The 19,281-nt window shown below is 42.7% G+C and overlaps 1 protein-coding gene across 25 annotated transcripts in view; it reads right to left on the reverse strand.

The window, feature by feature from the left end:
* dock3 (dedicator of cytokinesis 3) overlaps positions 1 to 19,281 on the reverse strand; it is a 168,674-nt gene that overhangs the window by 76,163 nt on the left and 73,230 nt on the right. For all 25 annotated transcript variants that reach the window (XM_085776746.1, XM_085776752.1, XM_085776737.1 and 22 more), the window contains exon 3: positions 12,992 to 13,032. In XM_085776746.1, coding sequence (XP_085632872.1) covers positions 12,992 to 13,032 — 41 coding nt within the window. The remainder of the gene's footprint in view (positions 1 to 12,991; positions 13,033 to 19,281) is intronic.

The following is a 19,281-nucleotide window of genomic DNA, read 5'->3' on the forward strand; positions in this document are numbered from 1 at the left end:
CAGATGTTTACTGTTTACCAAAGACACATAACAGCCAATTGTTTGCTTCCCACAATTGTCCAGGAGACAAATCCAAGCAAATACAAATAATGGTTTATTATCCACCTAAATACCCCAACCGCTGCTGTGTGATGGGCTCTATTGTTCATATAATGTGTAACTGTAAGTGTGTGTTTGTTTGTGTGTATCAGTTTATATAGGAAATGTTTTCACATTATTCACATTTTTATATTCTGCTCTTTCCAAATTGTTATAGCAGAGTTCTGACACATTTCATTTCATGGATTCTCAGTTATTAATGATTTAATTCACGGATCAACTAAAGCTCCAAGTTTTTTCTTATGTATTTTATTTTTATGTGTTGATCCATGAGAAGATCTAAAAACCATTTCAGTGCAGTTTTATATCTCCTCTCAGGCTTTTCTCTGGAGCTCTAGGTACAACAGGTCAGTGTCAGCCCATCAGGAGAGGGGAGGCCCTTGTTTTCTGAGTGATCAAAAAATAAATAAATAAAAAAAGAGCAGATTTCAGGCGTAACCCTCAGATAAACCAAACCCTGCAAGTGTTGGATGTTGGGTCCAGGTGGGTGGGGCTTGGTGGCTGCTTTGTTGTGACATCACAAAGTCACAGGAAGTCCTGACAGATGGTTTTAAGGCTCAGTTTCCGAATCCTGTGTGCATGTGGACTGAGCCTCTGATACTTACTTTGAAACAGTATATCAGAGCTGCTCTACAATCACACTACACATGAGCATTTACCTTTATAGTGTATGCAGCTTTAACAAAAACATCTGCCTGTATGGAGCTTTAAATTAAGGATGTGAGTGTCATTGTGAAGTTTAGAAAGTAAAAATGTGCTTAAATTATTATTATTTAGTAAGTAACTTAATAAACTTAATTTATCACCATATTGTCATCATGATGCTTTGCCAATTTGCTGAAAGGTTCAAAAACCTTAGATTTTAAACACGCTTCTCATCAACAGGTGAAAAATCAGTATGGTTTGAATAGTAAAAAGTTTGAAACACTCATTAGATCAAACCTTTAGAGGTTGAGGAGAAAATGAAAATGTTCTTGAGTGCGGCTCAGTGTGAATCTCTTGAGAAACCAGCTGAACTCTGCACTTAGTTACTCACTAATGTGCATCTTCAGAGTTACAGTTTATAATTTGAGAGTGGTTTTGAGTTCAGTTACAGCAGTGAGCACAGACCCAAGTCCATTATGTTAAAATGAAGTTAGACCCGGAGCAGATGTCGTCCGTTTCTCTGTAGGTTAATGTGAGTGTCTTTACTGCAGCTCTAAATTATTCACCACGTCTCCGTCTTTAACATTCACTCCATCTGTCTCACTCTGACTGTCATGACACAACAGTCTGATCCACTGCTCCTCCTTCTACGTCTCACTGAACTTTCTCTATCTCACAGTTGGTGCAAAAATGCTTCTGAAAAAACAGTTCAAATAATAAAACCTCAAAATTCAATCCATGAAAACTCATCAGACACATGTCTTGTGTCTGTTGAGTCAGTTTAAAGTTAACAACCAACCTCTTAACTCAGGTGACTCACTGCAGAGAAATCCGGAAAAAGTGAAAGTATATTGATGAAGAAAACTGAATAAGATAAAATGGTGATTCTGAGCATTAACAGACTGGAGCTGTGGTCACAGATCCTATCAGCTGGAGACCTGCTGATATTTGCTCTTAATAAAAAAGCAGCACTTTCCTGAACTTCTCTCAACTCTCTCTGCTGCTTTTCTTTTTCCCAGAGACACTAAATTATTGATGGTCTTTGTAACCTTCCTGCTGACCAGAGGTTTGAGGCTCCAGGCTATAAATGATTTAACTTTGCGTTTTTGGACACAGACACGGCTCAAACAGGGAAGATGCTGATTCTGCCAATGAACTCTTCTAGTCAGAAGAGACACAGTTAGTACTATGCAGATAGATAGATAGATAGATAGATAGATAGATAGATAGATAGATAGATAGATAGATAGATAGATAGATAGATAGATAGATAGATAGATAGATAGATAGATAGATAGATAGATAGATAGATAGATAGATAGATAGATAGATAGATAGATAGATAGATAGATAGTGTTAATATGTTGACAGCACAGAAAAGAGCATGTCGTCTAAATATGCAAAAAAGTAAAGCTCATCACTTTCATATTAACATCTCGTGCGTTAGGGCAGTGAGTCTAATCTGAGGAGAGCACACTGCCACATCTCCATGAGACTATCTGTCAGAAAGAGACGGCTTGAGTCCCAGCATGGGGACAGATCTGACACAAACACTGGCTCAAACTGACGAGGAGGCTTCGGCAAACACAGCTCAGATCAGTCACAGAGACTCAGTGTTCATGTCCTATCGCACGCGCACACACACACACACACACACACACACACACACACACACACACACACACACACACACACACACACACACACACAACACACACACACACACACACACACACACACACACACACACACACACACACACACACGCACACACACTCCACAGGATGCAGGGTTAATCCTGAAGGTGAAGCAGAGCTGAGCCTCCACTTCTCTAGTCCAGTGCCAGGCCTCAGCTGTCAACACGAACACGAAGTTAAGAGCGGCATGATTGGAAAGAGAGTCCATAACGACAGTAGGCGTCAACCACTTATCCACAATGGGGAACTGAGGCGATGTGATGTTAAAAAAACACTTTAAAAATCACCATATTGAGTTTGCAGCACTTAGGAACACGTATTGGAGTTGGTGGAGGTCATGGACATCAAACGCAGCACAAAGGTTCACTTGGAAGTTGAAACATTATCAGACGGAGTCGAGCTTAATGTATCGGCTTCATCTGTAGTAGCTCGCTATGAAGCAGTGGGCGAGGCGATCGGTACAAACACACGGAGGACAGCGACGTAACAGCTCTACAGGAAATATTATTTTTCTGATGTCTGTACACCTTCTCCAGATGAATCTGTCTTACTCAGGTCATTAAGGTCAACTGTCACCAATCTCTTCAAGCCCATTTCTCTTCCTTAACTAACTTTTTAACAGATCCTCTTCAAATTTGGCACAAATGTTTAAGGTTCAATGTTCCAGGATGAACTTCTCAGATTTTGGTGGTCAGATGTCAAAGGTCATGTTCACAGTCACCTCACAAAATGTGGTTTCGGCCTTGTGAAGGTAATATCTAACACAGGGGTCTCCAACACATCACTCGTGAGCTACCAGTAACTCGCAGCCCCTTTCCCAGTAGGTAACCAAAGGACTAATGAATCATACATAAATTTGAAAACTTGGTCACTTGGCAAACCTGCACTTTATATCCAGGATTTTCCCTGCCTATGGTGGTCTGCCTTGGTTGAATCGTCTGTGCGTGCATGAGGCTGTTCAGATGTAACATCTAGATGCGCGTCAAGCTTGATCACAACCAAAGCGAAGCCGTAGCAGTGCGCAGAGTCGCAGACGGTTTGTCATGCATGCTTTTTCATGCATGTCCACGGTGCAGAAAGGAAAAATCTCAGTTATTTGGGAGGCAGCAAGTGCACGTCATGTGATAAGAACTGACCAATCAGCTCTGCTTCTCCTACGGCGACATGCTACCCTGCTCTCAGTGCTTGTCGGTGGACCACTGACTTGTATCATCAGAACAGACCTGTGATTTTTAGCCTCCTTTCATATTTAATAGAGGAGGGACAATACCTGAAAGTAATAATTTCAGTTATCAGTATGATAGAGGCTAAAACATACAATTTTTATGAAGAGTGGGAAACACAGTTTTGTTTTACGAATGTCAAGAATTAATGTTACAAAACATGAGGTGCTCTTGGTCATTTTCATTTTGAAAAAGTAGCCCTCAGAGGAAAGACCTCTGATTTAACGCCTTGAGGGAACTCAAGCATGAACTCATTAGATTTTGGTTGGTCCACGTCCAAGACCTCACAAAACAGTTCTTAGCCATTACAAAACGTACAAAAAAAGTTCACAGGAGTGGATGACATTTTATACGACTGGACAAACAGGATGTGACCTGGAGTATGTCTGAGAGGAGGAGGAAACCCCCACAACGAGGAGTCTCTACTTCTTTTCACACTCACTGCATCTTCTCTCTCCGGTTTCCTGCTGAACAGTAATTACGCCGTCTTTTGTCTCGTTATCATCACACCTGCTGATGAGCTACTGATAAACTCTCATTCGCTGTCCTCCTGGCAGAAAGCAGGAGAGGAAGCCACAATGTCGTTCTCGTCTCCTTCTCTGTTTTTTCTTCTTCTAACAGTCCTCGAGGAGTTTATCTCCTCACCCTCACCCCGACACTCCCATCTATTCTCTCCTCTTCTATTCTCAGCTTGTCCATTGTGCGCTGCTCAGTTCATTGTCCTTGCTGGAAGGAAGAAAAGGGGGGATTGTGTAATTCCCCACATAGAGCTCCATGCAGGATCATACTGTAATGTGCTCCGCTCTATAATTTCACACGGCGGCTCTGACTAGGCCTGGATGATAAAATAACAGTGATTACATCACAACCACACAACTTTATCTTTTGTTGTTTCATTCTTTAACAATGAGGGTCTCTTCTGAAAACTCGAGACGTTTGCACTGCGACCACTTCGAGCTGTTGAAAAAAGGAGCGGTGATGAAGCTGCACACACCCTGCTCCCTGCTGTAGACTTCACCCCATTTCTCTTTGGCTTCACCTGTTTGACAGTCCAGCTGAATATGTTTCACATCTCATCATACGTCATAGCGATGTGAACTGACAGCAGAGTCTGATAGGATCAATCTCTCTGACAGTCAGTCTGTCAACTGATTGATCTCTGGCCTGTTTACACCCACAACAACTCTTATGTGGTATAATGTGATTACAATTCTGTGTAAATAATGCAATCTGTATGCAAACTGTAAATGTACATAAAGTTTATTGCCGTTGAGACATTTTGAATATGATCTGATCAACATGCATGCACGCTGATGTTTGCAATAAATGAACGTCGGTTTTTTGGCATCTTTCCTGGAGGTTTTCCACAGTGTGAGTCTCTAAATGTGAGTCAGAATGCTGTTGAAGTACATCCTTTTCCCTGTTGTCAAAAAAAATCCATAATCAGATACTGATCAAAACAAAAAACTAATATCAGATTAGATAGCCATTTGCAACAGTATCGATAGCAACAGTGCCTGCTCCAGCTGACACACAGCTTCACCCAAACAGACAGGCAGGCACAGCCATCAGCCCCTCCACACACCAGCAGCAGCTGAACACATGAATCCTAGTTGACATTCACAACACAGAGAATAAAAACAGAATAAAACTAAATAAACATGGCTGCTGCTGAAGGGCCTTCACCACTAGGTTTAGATATAAAAAACAAAAAAGCTAAAGTGGCATTTGGAAGCATTTTGGAAACAAGGCTTTGTGTGTGTGTCTGTGTTGTTTTATACATCTATGCCACGTTCAGGTCAAATGGATCGTGATGTGTCAATCAAACTGTAATCTGTCCCTCCCTCCCGCTCTTCGTGCACTAGTCTGGGGCCGTTGACTCGCTGTTTTGGTAAGGAACCGGATCCAGGGCGAGAGAGACAGGCCTTTCCGTCAAAATAAAAGCACTAAGCTAATAAAATGCGATGAAACTCTTTAATTTAAGGAATATAATTTACAAGAAAGGCCCAGAGCCATTAAGTTAACATTTTGCTTCTATTGTATTACAAGTTAATGTCTATTTTACAAGTTTTATGTTGGTGAACACTTTTACTTTGGTGAATTTTGTGATTCCCGGTTCCGCTAGAAAAGATTGAGTTTAACAGACACCAGGCTCTTCGCCTGTCTGAAGAGCCTGGTGATGCGAGGCTATTCGTGCACTAATCGTACGCGTGCTTCAGTCTTCAACGAGTTGGGACGCAGAAAAGACAATGCCAGGAATCCAATGTACCACACTGCAGTCTGTGTGTGTTTCTGTACCCATGAATGAGCCATGAGAAAAAGTTGGCAGATGCTGCGCAGTGAAGCCCCGCTACACGCGACAGTATCGCGGAAAGCTGCTTCGCTCACATTGGGATCATCAATCATTCAGAGAGAAGTCTAAGGAAAGGGGCTTGGACTTTTTTGTGTATTTTTCAAAATTGTACCATTTTGTACTAAAGCTTTTCCAGGATCTCCTACCCTACCTTTAATACACACACATACACAGACGCGGAGAGAGATGCAGGCAACATTGGAAAAGTCTAAACCTTCTTCGTATTGTGAACTCACTGCACTGTCCCCTGCAGAGAGGAGCCTTTTATGCCACAGTATGTGTCTGTGCTGAGGAGCTTGACATCCCAGTGTGATAAAACCTGGCAACAGACACCAACACACACTTAGATACATTATCCCTTTATCTTTTTTTCTTTTCAGTATTTTGCTTTCAAAGTGTGACACATCAGGATTCAGAGCTGACCCCCTACCTGCTCTGTATTCACTGCTTGTTCTACTCTTTATTAACAGGACATTTATAATAGGCCCACCACTGATGTTACAGCAAAATGTGAAATGCGACCACACGCATGCAGATCAGAGCAGAGCAGAAGAACAGATACACAAAACTATTGCATCCACACAAAACAAAAAGTGCCATACAGTTAACACATTAAAAATCATATGTGATCTATGAAATATAGACAACTCTTAGTCTCTTTTATGTGTGTGTCAGTGTGACTCTGCACCTTGATTGGTCTCATCTCTGCAGGAAGGTGAACAGGAAGTCGATTTCACTGAACTGAGCCAAGCACACCTCGGCACACATGGCACTTAGGCTGGATGTCAGTGGGAGAGACAGACTTTACCTCACTGTGTGTGTGTACACCTGGTTTTGAGCAGTTGGCACTCAGTTGTGTATTCAGTTTGGCAGAGTTGATCTGCAGTCACCTCACACACAAATGTAATGTCCTTGCCACTGTCCTCCATCAGTGACACCAGAGAGACAGACACACACAAACAAATATCTCAGGGCCCACTGTATTTTTTTTTTCTTTTTTTCAGTTTTGTTCTGACAAGAAAAAAAACTAAACAACAAACTATAAAAGGTGATTTTCTTTGTGAGGAGTCTGTCCATTGTCTCCATCCACATGTACAAGCCATAGACTGTAAAAAAAAATATGGACGTAGCATCCGTGACGTCACCCATTGGTTTTGGGGAGTCGTTTTTGTGACTCAAATATGGCGGCCTGAACAGCGCCATGTTGGATTTACCGGCCGAGAACCCGCCCACTGGCCTCGAAGCAGCCTGTCTCCGGACCTGTCACTCAACGTTTCCGCGCCCTAATTGGCGAGAATTTTAACCTAATAATAGTAAAACGGTAGAGTAAAAAAAAAATGTACCCTCCTCAGAGTGTGTGCGGGGGTAGAAATTATCAATTGAGACCAAAAAACGTGATGACACCAGGCTTTGATCATGTTTATTGTCTGAGGATGTAAAATCGGCGATTTTAACATGGGGGTCTATGGAGACATGCTCCAGCCCCCAGAGGAAGCCGATGGGATTGTAGTTTTTTGAACGCGGACGTGAGCTTCACTTCTCAGACCGACAACTGCCCCCTTGGTACAAGCTAATGATCCTGTATGAGTCAATGCAACTTAAGAGAGCAGAGGATAAATCTAAGCTGTTACGAAGTCAGTCACACAAACTGATGTTAATTTTTTGTTAGTTTGTGTGAAGCTGAGACCAGAGCTGACCAGTAGCGATCAGTGGCCAACTGCTGTGACTCTCCCAGCTGTACAGCACCAGCTGATTGGAGCACACTGCCCTCATTGACTACGAGCTGCCCCTCTGTGAAGCCCTGATGGCCGTGGTGGTAATGTGAATGCTGATGAACCCGAGAGTGTGAAGTTCTCTGCGGAGTCGCTGGCGGATCAGTGACGAGTCGGTGTGGGAGGCTTTTCCTGACGGAGACGTAATGATTCGTTTCGACCAGTGAGCTGATTGTAGAGGAACCAGGTGATTAGGCTGGAACTAACAGGATTGGGCTGATGCCTCGCTGCAGGGATGGCAGGGGCACGGTGCACACACACACACACATACAACAAAACACTACTAGACAAAGACGTGAATTCATATTGACGGCAGCATGAGACCAGTTTTGACCACAACAACAACCTGTATCTGATGTTTTGAAATTTGTTTGAGGAAAGTGAAATGCATTATAGTTTATTTTACTTTTTCTATAGTTTTGGGGGCAATGGCTGACACGAGCCAGGGGAGTTACTGTATAGCAGCAGTTACCTGGATGAAAACAATAAGAGGAAGGAGGAAGAAGAGGAGGAAGGTCACTGATCCAGCGTCACTACTAGAAGGAGAGATTCACCTGATGCAACACTGTCACTAAAACCTTTATCACTCAGCTGATAGAGACTAAAACAAAAAAAAACATTTGAGAAGGTTGACAATGGCTTTTTTCAGCCATATACAATTTCCAATGTGAAAGCAGTGATTTAAAATAAAAGTTAAATGTTTAAATTTCTTTTTTTATTTCATCTCTCTTTCTGCTTGAATCCTGAGGTTTCGGGAGGCTTTGCTGAGGCTTTGCTGAGGTGTCAGAGGGAAACTCAGGTCTCAACGTGTTAACATGATTCAGATGTCGCCACTATAGCGACTGTGTGACAGATCAAGTTGTCTGACTGCTCTTCCGTGGAGCCTCCACGCTGACGTTCATCACATCCTGCCGCTGTGATTTCACGAGGAGAGCGACACAGCTCAGTGGCCTTTGATCCATCAAAGGTGAGGAAATAACGTGAATGGAGATTTAAAAGATCATTGACGTGTCTGTTTGAGTGTGTCGTCTTCAGCGTCTGGTGCAACTAAAGTGAAAGAGCAGCTGAGCTCTGTACTGTATGTCAAACTGCGTCTGTCTCCTTCAGCGTCTCCAGCTCCCTGATGTTTGAGTTGCATGAGGAAACCTGAACTTCAACTTTTTTACTTCCTATTATCCCTGCTGGGCTGCATCCCATTGCCCTCGCTGTAACCCGCAGTAATGAATGGCAGCGTGCCGCCCACAGCCAAGCTGTTGTGTTAGTCCACTACAAGTCGAGGTTTTCTCTGGAGGTGGAAGCTCTCCACAAGATTTCATTTCCACCAACGAGTCGGCTTCTCTTCACTTCGCCCTCTCTGTACCTGTCTCAGACAACAGCAGTTTACTTCAACATTAACTCTGTTTATCTGACCGTGAGTCTGAGTGATGTTTTCACATACATTATGCACATCAGCATCATCTACAAATGGTTGTACAACTGTTTCCTGTAAATGCTTTTAGGCAGAATAATGACTAAGACATTTCCAACATCAGCTAAACTTAAGAAAGACCTGTTGGACCTGTCTGTTCATTCAAAAAACATCTTCATCATGCTTTAAATACTCATGACACAACATCAATGTTTCCAGGGGACACTACAGAGTGACGAACCAGCTGGGATGCACTTGTTGTTAGGTGCTCTGTGACTTTTCAAGTAAAAAGCATTGAGCATTAAGTGCACATGGATGTACAATAACAGATGTGTTATAATATATGCATGCATGCAAGTGTGTCCAAGCTAGTGTCCCCCTAGAAACACTTCTCCACCTGAAGTTGTTTGCGTTTTCATAATTCTCGGTGTGTTGAGCCCACAGGGCCACCGTACTGTCCACGGGGTCTTTACATGAAAGTGATCGTCCTTCATCTGGTGTCGGGGAGCGTCCTGGTACCGAGTAGCTGTTATGGAGCTACAGCACAGTGAGCTCATAAATCAACCAGCGGCTCCACACAGCACAGAGCAGCCGTATAGATACAAGCCCGTTTTCTTTAAATGGTAGCAATACATCCTGTGTTATCAAAAATATATAGTTTAAACAGAGAGAAATCTCATGTCATAGTTAACTACCTTTGTACTGCTGCAGTTACACATGGCCATTATGTGTGTGTGTGTGTGTTGAACTCCTATGTTTTCATATTTTTCAGCCATTCACATTATTTCTTCTTTGTAGCCGGGTAGAATGATTTGATATTTAAATATTTAGAGATGAGAGGTCGAGATTAGAAATGTAGAAATACTGTCAAAAAAATAGTTAAGGACAGCCTGTGACAAACTCCAGTGCTGCAGTGTTCTTCTTGATTGCGTCTGATTGGACGCAGACTGAACCACACGGTTCTCTGTGATTCACCCAAAAAGCCGCAGCATCACTCATCGCTCATCAGCGTTCACCTCTCGCTATGGCAACAGGTCGCAACAGTTTCTGTACAACTATTCACAAGTTATTAACCAGAAGAGGCTGAGGTTGTTGGTTTGTTGTGGGTCGTTGATGCAGAGACTTAACTCCTGAAGAATTTAACACAATCTCCAAACCAAACCAGAGGTGCCTGAGTTTTATTTTTAGCTTCACCTCGTACCGTCTCTCTCTGCCTGAGACGAAACACGAAATACAAAACCCCCCCTGGCAGATGATCCCCCTTGTGTTAATGCCGCTCCTATCTGCAGCACAGAACACCCAGCTGGACACCAAAACAACAGCTCGAGGAAAAAACGCTGCTGTCTAGATATAGTAAAGCTCAACAGTAAAGCCTCTTATATGGAGCCACAGAGCAGGAGGGAGCAGAGCGGAATCAAACAGGAGGCTCGTGCACGAGGACGACGGGACAGAGCAGGACACAACACAAAAGAGCTTCTTTCTTTAAAGAGTAAAAAGCGAGAAGCCTGTTAGCTGACGGTGCTTAGGAGAAGAGATGGATATAAAGCTGTTGGCATGAGTCATAACCAGCACAGGGTCAGAGAGTCTGCTTCAATAAAACCTGTTCAGAGAATGATGCACTGTGCTCATCAGACGTGCTACATCTCTCCACTGCTGCGATTATCTGTAAAACACATCGTCTCTATGAAACATTATCAGACTGGATTTCTTCCAACTGAAACGTCACTTCATCTCATATAACCTGTATGAAATCGACCACCAATTTAGTCTTTTTTTGTTGTGCTTGTTAAGTTTACTGTTAATTTTTTTTGTTTTAGTTTAATTTTTATCGGTTTCAATGCTTCATCTTTCTGTAATTTGGGTAACTTGTCGATGGTGAGGTGACGCATAGTACATACATACATACGTACATAGTAAAATACCTGCATGTATGTGAACTGGTTGCGAGAGAGAGAGAGAGAGAGGGATGAGCTGTTACTGCTCCACCTGCTCCTTTCTCTGTAAGTAATATGGGCCAAGCACTAAAGGATTCTATATGAAATACATATTTTCTTTGTAATTTTTGTTGGTTTATTTTGTAAAGCTTGCTTTTATGTTATTTCAGTTAATGAAAATGTTTTTTTCTCATCTAGTTTTTGTCATTTCATCCGTTTTAGTTAATGATGATAATCCTGCACTGCACTGTGCATCACAGTCGGTTGTGGTGGTTTTGAGTCCTGTTTGTAAGATGCTGATATGAACTCGCTCCCGTAGCGGATGTTGGATCAGAAACGGGTTAGTGTTTTTATCATTAAAACCTGCAGAGCTCAGTGTTGAGTCTGTTTCTGTTTGACAAACATGATGTCAGAGATCAGAGATTATTCTCCGGTTCACTTTCAGAGTTTGCTCATGAGAAATGATTCTTCTGCCGTTTCCAGGTGAGTGAGTTTCATCCGGCAGCAGTGGGATGTCATCAACTGCAGCTACGGGGCTCATCTCCAACAAACCAGAGAGTTTCGTTGCAGCTATCGTCACATTGTTGTCATAGCTACTGCGATGCACGGAGCACAAAACCAACATGCAAACCGCTGCAGGCTGTTTTGCATAGAGAGATCTAATATAATATAACCCTGCACCAGGTTCCAACAGACAACAGACCATGTTACTGTTTCTGCTGAGGATCAGGAGGAGCACGCACACGTTCCTCTGTGCTGTCGCCGCGGCCACGGGCAAATAAACATGTTTACGATCATAGGAGCTGCAGGCTGCAGAATGAGGCAGGACATCACATGCTGCGCTGCACAGCTGTGTCCACTACGTACGTCCACAACGTCTCACTGATGCCCCGAGTAACACTGAAGACTGTTTACATCACGTCACCAGCACAGTGATCAGTGTCCATCAGCCTTCAGTTATTATAGTTAACAGCTGTGGGGGCACGACAGACTTTTGTTGCATCTCTCTTTGACATCATATCGTGTGATCTGTCTGGTGCCCAGCAGCACTAAATGCATAAAGTTGAATCAAGTGAAAATGCATTAATGAAATACAACAGCGAGGGGACACAGTTTAACATTTACAGAGCCTATCAGCCTATCAGAGTCAATTCAGCATATCTGTTACATTCATCTGTGGTCTTCATCATTCAGTCATTAACTTTATCATTTCATAATTTAAACATTAGATCATGTCGTCTCGCCTTGTTGATTTTTATTAGCTTATGTCTGTTCACTAGAGAAAATGTAAAAATACAGACTTTTATAAAAAAGTATGGGGGTAAACAGAAGAGTATCCTGTATTCCGCTGTATTGAGAATCGGCCTGAAGCCGACTGTGTTCCAACTTTATTTTGGCCGCCACAGGAACATTATCAAATATCACATTTTACCAATGTTACTTGGACTTTTTCTTCCTTCGTGTTTTGCTCTTTTCAACTGAACAAATGTCACTTAACGTCATTAAACTTGATAGTCAAATTCGAGTTGATTTTACACTTTTGTTCTTACAGAGTTTGAGCAGGAATATTTACTTAACGACTTCACTTGTTGTGTATCATCAGTCTCCTGCTGCGTGATGTGTGAAGACAAACAGATGGAGAGGAAAGCAAAGCAGAAGTGAGGAAGACAGGAAGCGCAAGGAAACAGACAAAAAGTCTCCTTCCCATCAGACATGCTGCTACATGAATTACCCAATTCACCACAACAGAGACGAGACGAAAGAGAATCGAAGACACCAAGAGAGGGAGGAGGAGGAGGAGGAAGAAAGTGTCATTAGTGAAACGGTGCGAGAAGAGGAAGAGCTGTCAGTCTCTCTTACCTTGACATTCGGCTTCCTCGTGGAGAATCCTCTGTACCATCCTGAAAGAAAACACACACATCAGTAAGCGAGATGGACGAGCAAACACACAGGAGCTGGAGACGGGTATGAGTCAGCGGTTTGACTGAATATACGAGGCGACTTCTTCTTCAGAGGTCTTTGTTGACAGAGATCAAAGGAGGAAACTCCATCTTAAAAGCTTCACGTCACTGAAAGCAGCCCAGCAGCCGCATCACAAAATAATAAACACCATGAAATTCAGCATGTACTGGAAAATGTCCAGCAAGACACAGTAAAACAGATATGAGGCTAAAACCCAATAACAGCACACAGAATAACACACATACAGTATATTGTATGTTGTTCTTATGTTGGTAATGGGGCATCGTTTAGCGCCGTAATGAATCCCGACTCGCGGATTCATGTCATTCCTCCTTTCACTGCCTCCCCATTTCCTGTCTCTCTCGACTACTACACTATCGGATAAAGGCAAAAAGCCCCCAAAAGATACATATTATTGTGCTAATCTATTGTTTATCTCTATTTGGGCTGAAATTTGTAAAACCAGAAGATGACACGTTTCACTACTGTGATGCCAACTAGGATGAACCAGACTGATGATTACCAACTAAATTAATAAGTGACAATTACCAGCAATCAAACAACCAATATTTGTCTCTTGTTGACGTTTTTCATCGATATTTAGTAACAATGGGCATTTAGCCAGTAGAAGTTTCCTGCTGTGTGTGTGTGTGTGACTAGTTCCATGCCTGAAGTGTGTACACTTCCATAGATACTTCTAGATGTGCGTGACAAAGTCAGGCAGAGCCAGAGACGTGACGCCTGGAGCTAAAGACAGATGCAGTCTAATACTCTGCTCTGTGTGTGTGTGTTGCTGTGTTTGTATCTTTGTGAGAACCAGTAGGAGAATTTGAGAATGAGGATCATTATAGAAAATAATGCAAACAAAATCATTTGTAGATAAATATAATCAGTATAACTACGTCTCCACTGATCAGGACCAATAACAAAGTCGGACAGCCTCGACCTCTGATTGGTTAACTACGTATATTCAAAGGGCTTTTAGACATTCAGTTTTACATTATTCTCTTTAAACCCTGTCTTTACAGTATATACTATGTTAATTCAGATTTTGGTGAATTATCCCCAATGAGCTCCTGACTGTTAGTGCTGATGTTAATGTTCTGTTCTGTTCATACACTTTGTGGCTTCATATCTTTTATGTGACTGAATATGTGTAATTATACGTTAAAGGTTTTTGCCCTTTGCTAGTTATAGTTGGGTTTTTTTGGCTGCAGTGCTGCACCAACGCCATTTTGAAAAGTCGAAAAGTTATTCATTGTTATGTTGAGCTCACCCTTATTTGAGGAATAATTGCAAAAAATGTGTTTATGTACTGTAAACATGAGGAATGTGAGACGATAACATCAGCACCAACAGTCTGTGTGAATGTGCAGATATAGATGGGAAACCTGCATGCAACCGTCCCTCTCACATCTCTCCCTCATTTCACTTGCACACAGTTTAAAAGGAAAGAGCTGGAATCAGGTGTGTGTGCGTGTTCTTTCCACACGGAGGGACATTCATCAGATGCCTCAGCCGAGTAGGAAGCTGTCATGAAAGTTGACTCAAGTCAGAGTAAAACCCTTGACAGCTGAGAGTGACTTGTATCCAGGGAGTAAATACTGTATGTAGAGGGAAGCACCCGGACACGCTCTTGGACTGAGGGGGGAGTTGTCATTTGTCTCCATCCAAGTAGAAATAAAAATGATTGTTTCTCTGGCTCCTGGAGTCTCGAGGCTCGGGCTGACCGCTTTCTGTCAGGGACAGAGTCAAGCAAAAGAGACGTTCATATCAAAATGGATGCATATTATGACTCTAACCTTCTCAGACTACGACTGTGTTCACCGCTACAGACACAACTCATCATAGTTTTATCAGAGCTGACATTATCTGAATCACTGTGACGTCCATCCTGCGCTCTGTGACAAACCTTTTCTTTCTGAAAAGAGAAATGTTCCAAATTTTCTTAAAATGGGTCGTTTCCCCAACAACAACCTGCTCCTGAGTAAACATGAAGAGAAACACTAACGCGTCGTATTGATTTTCACTTTATCTTTTTGCAAGATCATGAGATCCATTTCCTCGGTGGTTCTCCATAATCTGATATGAATATGGAGATAGATGTTTAATTGGCTGGTTAATTAATAACCAATCAAGATTCATTTATCACCCTCATTAAGATGGCTGTGTTTACTCCCCAGCCTCTCATCTATATGATAATCAGGCCGGGGCCAGACCAGCAGTGTCGGAGCCTATTTGTAAGGGTTGACATGAGGACATGTGTGTGTGTGTTTCTGCAGAAGAGTGTGATTCCTAGAAAAAGACAAAACAGGGCTGAAAGACAGGAATAAAATATTCATTTGTGTGTGGGTGTGTGAATATGATTATTATATGTAAGTGGGAGCAGAGAGTGCCTCGGCGTGAACGCAGGTGCAGGTATCGGCTTCATTTGACCAGTGTCGCACCACGCTGTTCTCTCCCTCCGTGTCCAATCGGCTCAGTGAGTGGTTATTAGAATAATCATTCAGCTCCCTTATCAAAAGAATTCACAATAATAATCACTATAAATCATTTGGAAGTGGGAGGCAGAGCTGGAGGAGCCACTTTTGTTGAGTTAACGCAGGTTGAGACTGAACTCATTATAAATACAGCATTATGCAGTGAATTCAGGTTTCCATCAAGCTATCAAATCAGCTCAATATGAGTCTGAGATGATGCCTCGTTCCCCTGCGGCGCTCACCTCCAGCTACTTTATGAAAGGAGAGATTGCTTGTTGGTGCAGTAACAGCACCCAAGAGGGCGTTTTCATTGCGATTACAGTTATGACGGTGATTCAGTGGAGGCGTGAGCTGCAGCTGAGGCACCGAGAGTCTCACTGTGAGCATTAAACTTCAGGTTACAATCAAGTTCTGATTGATCAATGTCAGATTAATAAACTGTGCTAACATTAACACTTGTTGTCTCAATAATATCAAATAATGGCCAGATGTGTTTTTGCAACTTTGATGGTTTCGATGTAAATTTGTCATAATTTCATCACTGCACCATAATTAGCGTATTTATTCATGTGCTATGTTCAAAAAGGAATTTTGTGACCTTTGACCTTCGCTATGAGACAATCATGTATACAGTAATTATGTAACATTACGACACACAAAGAAAATACGATACATGATTATTTCATAGCGTGACGAATATGCAGGTCACAACTTATTCACAAGAGCTTTTTGGAGATGTTCCATTGTGTTCGCTGAGCAGCTTGCATCTCTGCCCCGCGGATCTCAAAACAAAATGCACTGATAATTAAAGTAATGAACCTACCCCTACGACTATAGGGATTATGGCAATAGGTGAATTTGACAAAATGTTGAACTATCCCTTTAAAACTTCTTCATTTTCCTAACAATAGTAAAATAATGTGAGCACGGAGAGGAGGGGAGAGGAAACCTGCTAACATCCGGACAGCTTTCAGCTACATGTACATTCTTGGCCCTTCAAGGTGAAGCCACGTAGGCAGTTTTGACCTATTTCCCATGAGCCATCTCACTCCTGGACATCCACAGTAACATTGGCTTGAAGTGGAAGACACTGAATGTCAAAGTTGAAAACCCTCTGAGAAATAAAGAGCTGTGACAACAGGTAAAGCTGACAGCACTGAGAGTCCAGACCTCACGCTGTGGCGCCCTAAATAGAACTCTAATGCTTTTCCAAGTGTTACGGCTGTAATCTTTATTATCAGAATGAAAGGTGAAAGTTGCATTCCTGCAGTTTATTTAGCCATCTCCACATCACTGACATTATAGCCTGTGAGCTTCATGTCTGGGTGGATAATTTGGCTTTAGTGCAGGAACAGGGACGGCAGTTTGAAGAAACATCCTGCTCAGTGCATTTTCTGAAAACTGCAGTGTTTCTGCAGCAGCTACATGTACATGATGAGGTTTTTATGAAAAACACTTGTTGGTGGAGGGTTTCTAAAATGCATTTTCATGTTTAGATTATGATGGTGGGGATTCTTGCATGAAATGTGTGTCTTGGACAAAAGCTATCCCCAGTTTGGCCAGATAATCACTGTGTGTGCTAAAAGCAAAGCTGTGATGCCACTTTGTACCACAAGGGCTCAGACAATCACCCCCACTGTCCCTCTCTGTGTGGGATGCATTTCATAACAGGAGGGAAAGAGCTGCAGATTGGATTTGAGTCCAAATAGAGTGAAGACAAGAGGAGGAGAGAGAGAAGAGGGAGGATGAAGGACTAGAGAGATGACAACACAGGAGGAAGTAGATTACATTTCTTCCTCTCTGTCTCTCTCTCATGGGCATTTCCCCCCTCAGGTAAAGAACCCCCCACCCATCCCCCCACCCCACCCACCAATCAGCCCCTGGCAGAGGATCGATGGCAGCCGCCTGCCCAGCTGTGGCTAATGGGGCACACACTCTTTCATTATCAGCAAAAGACAACGTTTCCCGGCTTCACACACATCCTGGTCTGAGCTGCTAATTTCCATCCAGTCAAACTCGGCGTAACAATGGGAGGGTAACACTGTCTAATAAGTTGGGCTCTGGTCCAGGCCTGCGCCGGGCTATTACTGACTATTTGCACTAATTATTGGAGAGAACTGTGCACTTTGTTTCCACTGTGTGCATCTGTGATAACATGGTCATGGCAGCGTTAATGTGAAAGCTTTTCTCTTCTGAGGGAACATATACCCTGACTCACTGAGGAAGAGAGCAGGAGACGAGACAACTCTGCTGCTGCCAAACTACAAGGCTGTTGTCTTTAGAGAAGAGAGAGGAGTCACGCAAAGACATACTGTATGACCAACATTTCTAAATGACTCGATGTGTTTCCGTTCAGCCACACAACTCAGCAGCGTTTGTTTACAGGGGCTCAGGATGTGACACAGGAATCATCAAAGACAAAGTTTCAACACACGTTGGTTCAACAAAAGGAAACAAAATTCTACAGGAATCATCCTCAGTCAATCTGTGAGGTGGTGACGAAATAAGAATAAATTAATTAACAAGGCTTCATTTGTCCTCTTGCGAACACAAAAACCTGATGGGGAAATGATCCAGCTCGTCTGAAATGACCCTCTCAGCAGCAAAGAGGCTTAAATGAACCGTGGAAGATAAGTGAGCGGCCGCATCAGCACCAGAAGAACTCCTCTCTGACATTAATTAACGTTATTCACATTCACGCCATCATCCTCTGAAAACCTGATTACGGGTCGTCAAGAGCAGATTTGTTAATGGATCTTTAGCCTGACAGTCAACAGGTTCACAGTCTGGTCACCTGGTTATTTTATACTCACAGGAATACAGAATTTAGGAGCAGGAAGTGATGCTCAGTAAGTGACTCTTATCTGTTTTGTAATATGATTTTTTTTACTGTTTTGGCTGCAGGACAGTTTAAATCTGACAAAAGCAGAGTGGGTTTTAGAATAACTAAAACCAGTAGATCCTGGCTGATCCATCATTCATTCATTCACCTTCTGTTCCGCTTATCCTCACTAGGGCCGCAGGGGAGCTGCAGCTTATCTCAGCTGAATTAGAGCGAGAGGCGGGTCACAGGACAGGTCGCCAGTCACTCACAGGACTAACGTATACAGATAAGACAGACAACCATTCACCCCTACAGTACGGGCAATTTAGTGTCGCCACATAACTGAACCCACATGTCTTTGATCTTTGGTAAAAACACAAAGAGAACCCACCCACGGAAAACACGCAAACTCCACACAGAAGGGCCCCAGTCGGCCAGTGGGTTTCGAACCCAGCACCCTCTTGCTGTGACAGTGCTAACCACTGCACCACCCTGCTTCCCCCTGACTGGCCCAAAGAGTGAAAACTCTCCATCCCACTTTGTGTGTATGCAGGGCCGTTGCTAGGAATTCTGGGCCCCCTTAAAGAATACTAAAGTGGGCCCCTACCCCCTGACTTTTTCAGTTTTTTTTTTTCTTAGACTACGTATGTATTATCATTTTTTACTTAGCCTACTTTGTTTTGATGCTAATGCAGCATTACTATGCGTATTAGTCAGGATCTTATGCAGAATAAATCAGTCATACAAAGATTAGACTACTGGGGTTTTTGTGGGCCCTACTGGGCACTGGGCCCCTAGAATTATCATCACCTTTCTCCCCTATACAATGGCCCTGTGTGTATGATACCTTTAAGATGCAACAGACACGTTGACAGTGATCACGG

This window comes from Trachurus japonicus, chromosome 5, assembly GCF_045865225.1.
Source record: "Trachurus japonicus isolate A0001 chromosome 5, Traja_1.0".
Classification (NCBI taxonomy): domain Eukaryota; kingdom Metazoa; phylum Chordata; class Actinopteri; order Carangiformes; family Carangidae; genus Trachurus; species Trachurus japonicus.